Source organism: Mytilus californianus, unplaced genomic scaffold (assembly GCF_021869535.1).
Source record: "Mytilus californianus isolate M0D057914Y unplaced genomic scaffold, xbMytCali1.0.p SCAF_1, whole genome shotgun sequence".
In the NCBI taxonomy this organism is placed as follows: domain Eukaryota; kingdom Metazoa; phylum Mollusca; class Bivalvia; order Mytilida; family Mytilidae; genus Mytilus; species Mytilus californianus.
In genome coordinates, this window is record NW_026262581.1 from 30,293,629 (window position 1) to 30,300,284 (window position 6,656).

The window sequence follows — 6,656 nt, forward strand, 5'->3', positions numbered from 1 at the left end:
TTTAGCACGAACTTCTACATCGTTCGGGTCAAGAAGGGTCACCTGAGCCGTGCAGATTACATGAAACATATCGATTTGCCTGTTCAATAATTATAATATGATAAACTAGCCATCGGCGAGTTTATTATTACTATTTAAATTAAATAACGAGAGTCGATATCAAGCGATATCCAATTCTCACGAGTTGTTAAACCTATCTCTCTTATGGTCAACACTCTCATTGTGTTAAATTAAAAATTCCGCGAATGCTTGATCTAGTCTTTTGCACATACCAGTATGAAGACATATGTCCTCTTCCGGTGTCAAACTTTTTGTTCGCTTCAGACTGTTAAACATTTTGACAAAAAGAAATTTTTCAGGTGAAAAGTGTCAATGTTTTGTATATTATTGAAGAAATCACATATCTTGGTTGCCTTTGACGAAATGTACACCGTCTTACATGTAACCTTTGAAACTCATCAATAACCTAATGAATAGCCAATTGAAATGTCGTAATATCGTCTCATGCTGGGTAAGCCAATCAAATTACCTTAGTGTTCGTATCACTGTTTCGTATCACACTCCATGCAGTGTACCTGATACGAGAAATATCTCTTCACGAAAGAAATAGATAACAGGCCACAACCATAACAGTAAGAAAGCAAGCCCTTAGGCACGACCGTTGTGGTTACTATCTAACAACAATGGAACTGATATAAAAGCCCGCCATTCTGAAGTTGCGTTAATATCCCGAAAAAATCAAATTGGCGGCAATTTGGACAAGATTCAGTTTTCTGTTTCTTACTTTCTGTAGGAGTCAAAAATTGATGTCTTCCTATCTCTTAAGTAAATGTCTTTTTAAAGGGAACATATAACTCAAATTGGCCTATCACTAGCCTGTCAACACTGAGGTTGTGAGTTCGAAAGCCGCACGTGGCAGATGCGCTCGACTCCAATCTTAATTAACTTGGAGTGTTAGTTTTCCTACCGAAGGTCGGTGGTTCTCTCCGGGCACGCCGGCTTTCTCCACCAATAAAAACTGACCGTAACGAAATAGAACAACAAAGCTGAAAATGGCGTTAAACACCAATCAATCAATCCTTACATAGCTTAATTTAAAAGATTGTGATTAGGCTTTTTGCATGATAATTGAGATCATATTTAGGATTTACTTTTACATTCATATGAGTATTGCAGATTCCAAACATGTACATGTAACAGGTTTCGGTTGACCCAATTCTAACATAAATGACCTTAGGACTTTTAAAAATCGTTAAATGAGTATTTATTTTTAAAATGATACAATAAGAAATTCTGCAGCATAAAATAGTAAAAAAAACTATGTTATGGTTAACAAATTTCATGTCAGTTTACATTTTGCATTTCAAAATCATTTTTTTTACTTATACTGCGCCTCTTTAAATTCAAATTCAATACATTTTTTTAAATGTGATTTAGAAACTTGGGTTTAACCTTCGGAGGCGACATTGAGAATATATTCTGTATTGTGTGACAAATGATAACAAATTACATATAGATTTTTAATGTAGCCCTGATTTCGAAAAAAAAGCTGAAACATGAACCGTTTAAACAAACAACGCTTTCTTCTGAACATATTAAAAATTGGTTATGATTCGTTTTTTGTAAAAAATCCAAAAAAAAAATCGATATTTACGATATAACCCACTCTTGTTTATGAAATGATCTTTTCAATAAAATAAAAAGAATAGATTTATGGATTAAAATAAAATGAAATGAAATGATTAAGGGAAATCAAGAAGAATGAATTTCCGGGTCAATATTGACCCTTCGTATTTCTGTTACTACTGACAATTTTAATGAACAACAAAAAGAAATACATTCAGCGACATATAAAATTACTAAAGAACTAATCATAGACACCAATACAAACTACAGATGACTGTTGTACATATGAGATTGAACGTACAAAATCAGGTAACATAAAATCACAGTTTGTTTTACAATCAGGATAACGTAGACATACAATTATTTTCAAAATCTATCAGTATATCACCCATATATGTTATCGAGTATAACATCTTAACAACTATTTGTTCTTATTCCATATAAGTTAAGTTCATGATCTTCCAAATGCTCTATACAGTTTGGCACCTTCGATACAATCATATTCCCGCCTATCTAATCTATTTCAATAACTGTTTATAACTATAGTTTATTTGTATGTATATTTTCGTACAGTGCTAACGTTTACCAAAGTATCAGCACCTCAAACAGTATAATGGCATCACAGTGATCCAGTTTCAATATACGACACTCCCTGTGCCTGGCAGGAATTTTTTTTTTAATGCAGTGAATTATATATGGAGATTATTAGAATACACATATAAGTAAAAAAATCTTGAATATGACAAAAAGTAACAAACGATGACATTGTAATGAACAATTTTCATGTCAAATAATTTATTTGATTTCATAAAAAATATTCATATGCTGTCTATATCGTACTACCTTACATTTGGGAAGAGACTAGCAAGAACATCAGTATTCCAAATGAATTTGTCACAGGTTGAAAGAAAAGCAATTATTTGTTTATTAAAGTTATACACATAGAGATATATCAGTTCTTGCGATTTTGTGTTCATGCGTAATATGGCTCTTCAGAATTTGCTTATTTTCCATCGGCAGATTTCTTAAGTTTATCATATTTTTCCATAGCAATAACCCACGAACATAACTTCCATATCGCCATTGACACTTTCTTCGCCTTTTCACCACTAAAATCCGGGTCACTTGTATATTCATTGCGTATCTTTGTTATTACTTCCGGCTGAAATGAAAATATAAAGATTCATTCAGATTATGACATTGATGTAAATTGGTCTATTATCAGAGAAAAATGCCAAAAAGTTATCAATTAATCGTAAGAAAATTGCATTTCATTTAAGGAATGACTGTAATATTTTTTCTGTCTATGAAGAAATAACATCAAAAATGTGGTGTACACTGAATAACCCACAAAAGTGTGTACCACATTTTTTAGGTTATTTCGAATAGACAGAAATTTTTTACAGTTTTTCAGTCATTCCTTATAATTCAATTCTAAATTCCATTTTTAAGGAGTAAATTTTGAAAAAAACGTTGGTGACGTCTCTGTCACATGACAGAATTATGTCTATGAGCCGATAGACAAAACACTTACAGCCAATCAGAAGACGTGTTACATCCAAAATTAAATTATTTGAGGATATCTGTTAAAATTGTTACTTTATTGCAGACTTTGGGGCGTTTCTGATTATTTTTTTTTCATATTTGTTTAGACTCTGGACGATGCAGAGCTTGACATATAGTATAGACAACTGTATTTTCTTAAAGACTGTATGTTGATGACCCCTTGATGTTTTTTTTTATTATTATCTGTCTCATTAGGTTGCTGTCTCAATGACGTTTATTCATATCGAAACCGAACATCGTGCAAACAGTATTTTTTAAGAAACATTTTTGTTTACATTTCATACATTACAGAACATATATAGAACCCCCCCCCCCCCCTCTGTAAGGAATGTATGAACCAAGTTTACTCAAGCGAAAATGTTTAAACAGCAACCTTACAGTGTTTGCAGTATTGTTCTATATAAAAAGAAAGCGATACGGGTAGATTTTTAATGACACAACTGTCTTTTTTGTTTAAGAAAAAAAAACGAAAGCCGTACAATGAACAAAACAACAACCGCTAATTAGATATAAGAAGATGTGGTATGAGTGCCAATGAGACAACTCTCCATCCAAGTCACAATTTGTAAAAGTAAACCATTATAGATCAAAGTACGGCCTTCAACACGGAGCCTTTGATCACACCGAACAGCAAGCTATAAAGGGCCCCAAAGCTATACAAGGAACCTATTGATATTTTAGAAATAATTGGGGTTATTTATAGCCTTTTACCTTAGGACGTATTTAACTTTTACTTGATTTCTATTTGGTTAGAAAGGCAAATTACAACTTAACATGTCTATTTAGCGAACAAGTCAATAGCAATTTATAATGGTATTTGCAATTAATTTCTGATTTTCAGTATTTACATTGTAAAAATCCACATGTTGATGAAGATAGATCTCAGTCTGCCAAAGTAACAACATAAGAAGTGTTTTTTTTGTAGTAATAGATAACATTCTAAAGGTAATTTTGTCATAAACTTATTCTATGCTCTTATTGAGTCTCAATTCGAGTTATAACGAACATCTAATAAAATAGCATGGAAATCAATACTATTTTTTTTAATCCAGATGGTCTCATTATATACTTACAGCTATGTTATCCTTGTCATAAGCCTGAATTTGCTGCAAAAAATCATTTACATTACCAAGTAATTTCCTCGACTGTTCCCATGACGGAGTCCTACCCAGGAAAATACATACTGCCTCCATAACCTGTTTAACTAATTGTGGTGGATTCGACATTGATTTGAGCTCTGTAATTGAACCTTTGTTTATCTGAAAAGTATAAAGTATAAATTGAACTTAATATCATTTTCCATTTCCCAAAGACACCAACTATCCAAATGCGTATCGTATGCGCATCAAGAAATGCCTATACTGTAGATACACCTGCATTTGGGGATCATATAGTTCCAATTCCTAACGCAAATTACCAGAACTAGCATATTAAAATTGGAGACGAAGTATGTGTAATGTTAGGCCTGTATCCTTGGTTGTCCGATGCAGAAAGACATTTGTAGAATTGTCACATATTTAGTTTTCTTTTTCTCCGTTCGTCTATTAAACTTTTATTGGCTCAGATACTTAGTAATGATATTAGTGAAAAGGAAAATGCATTATCTGTAATAATTGTTACTGACTATAGATTAAATCTAAAACTTTTTGATCGAAAATTGACGATTTTTAAATGTTGGTACATGACAATTTCCTGTCTTTGATTTTCGTTTCAGAGTTTTTATTACTTTACGGGATTTCGTATATCCATTTGTTCACGTATATATTAGAGTTTGAGAGTAAGTAAATGATCGACCGGGTTTGTTACAAAGGAAACAGTTAATCTCCGACAGGTTTGCTTTCTGTTCAAGTGTTTTAAGTTTTTTGTGCACTCACACATTTAATATATTATATGTGACTTCACATGGCTTCCAATCCTTTTTCTTGTGTTACATGATGAAGATTATTCCGGAACACATTTTTTTTAGGTTTTTTTAACTGTATATAGCCATCTTGGATTGTAAAATAGCAGTAAACAATCGGTCTAGTTCTCAGTATTTAAATCTGCAAATTTTGAGGCAGAATTGCAATTTATGCAATAAACTGTTAATTTAAGAAAGAAAAAAAACATTTATTTTATTGTATTATTTAGACTGTTAATTAATACAAATACCAAATATTGATTTTTATTAAATTCAATATAGCAACTTAGCCATATTTTGGTAAATAACTCTTATAATAATTTTTTTATGAAGGAATGTTCAATGGAATTTTCAATGTTTTTACTTGTAACAAGAAAACAAGTTCGGGGACACAAATTTTCCTTTTTTTTTTCTAACAGCATTTTATAGAACCTATTTTTTTCATATATCATTTCAAAACATCTATCCGATAGATTTCTTTCTATTCACGAAAAAAGTGTTTTTCCATTAATAATCTATGCAAATTCGGGCAATTAATAAGAAAATTATGTCTGAGGAAATATGAAGTGATGACCCACCTTAATCATATGTTTATTTGAAAGCCCAATCTAAATTAAGAGTAAATACCATATACTTTCTCTTGCATATTTTAAATAGGTGTCTGTGTAAATAAAGATGATCGTGTCTGTATGAAAGAATCAAAACAGTGATTAAATTTAAAGGCTAATTTTACCGAATTTGATTACGTCTCACCTTTTTGAGATCTTTAAGAACGACTTCGATATCTGTAGAATCATTTTCCTGTGCAGCCATTATTTGCTTATTGACAGTATTTGTTTACAATAACAACTAAAACATCTACTGAGCGCTTGGATTCCTTTCTTACACTTTTTATAGCATTCCGTGTCCAATGAGTAACATTATTTTGGAATATAAAACAGAAATTCCCCGATGTATTTTTCTCAGCTTAAGAATAGTTTTTAATTAAGCTAATGTAGGTGTTTGTGTGTATTTTAAATTTATGATTTAAAAGGAATTTAATCAATCTTTTAATATGATATACTGAACTTTAAATTTAAATCTTTTGTTATTGTTACTGAAAGTCAAAATATAGAACAAAATATTAAGATTCACGACAGAACGCTTCAATGTTAAATTGAATATGCTGAAAGTTTAGAAAAACAACGTCACCGCTGTTTCGGATTTTGACCCTGAAATTTCAAAAAAAAAATAAAATAAAATTCTCTCTTTCAGAATAGAGTTCTGATTTATATTGATAAATGAATAGAGCGATACAGTGAAAAAGAAAAAAAAGCCATTTAATGGAAAGATATGTCCGATATGTTTGTGACATCTAAAATTTGATTTGCGAAATCAGATAACTCGAATTTCAACTCGAAATCTTAATCCAAATGAGACTCAAATTCGAAGTCTTACTCGAACTCTACCTCAAAAGCTGACTCAAATTCAAAGTTCAAGTCGAATTGTAACTCGCACTTAACCATTAAATGTGACTCAAACTTGAAGTTCAACTCGAAACTCATTGCTAACTCGATCTTTAATT

At 31.3% G+C, this 6,656-nt stretch overlaps 1 protein-coding gene across 1 annotated transcript; it reads right to left on the reverse strand.

Annotated features, from left to right (window-relative positions):
* Positions 1 to 1,248: 1,248 nt before the first annotated feature.
* LOC127701400 (dynein axonemal heavy chain 6-like) lies at positions 1,249 to 6,114 on the reverse strand. The gene is made up of 3 exons (XM_052205269.1): positions 5,846 to 6,114; positions 4,266 to 4,451; positions 1,249 to 2,788 (listed from the first exon to the last, which is right to left on the reverse strand). Exons 1-3 carry the CDS (start codon positions 5,903 to 5,905, stop codon positions 2,630 to 2,632), a joined length of 405 nt encoding a protein of 134 aa, XP_052061229.1. The 5' UTR covers positions 5,906 to 6,114; the 3' UTR covers positions 1,249 to 2,629.
* Positions 6,115 to 6,656: the final 542 nt, after the last annotated feature.

Bases quoted from the DNA above. Each gene is read 5' to 3' on its own strand.
- LOC127701400 (XM_052205269.1), bottom strand. From the start codon at position 5,905: ATGGCTGCACAGGAAAATGATTCTACAGATATCGAAGTCGTTCTTAAA. The intron at 4,452-5,845 runs GTGAGACGTAAT...TATACTTTTCAG, and splicing joins TTCTTAAAGATCTCAAAAAG to ATAAACAAAGGTTCAATTAC. The intron at 2,789-4,265 runs GTAAGTATATAA...TTTTCATTTCAG, and splicing joins ATGACAAGGATAACATAGCT to CCGGAAGTAATAACAAAGAT.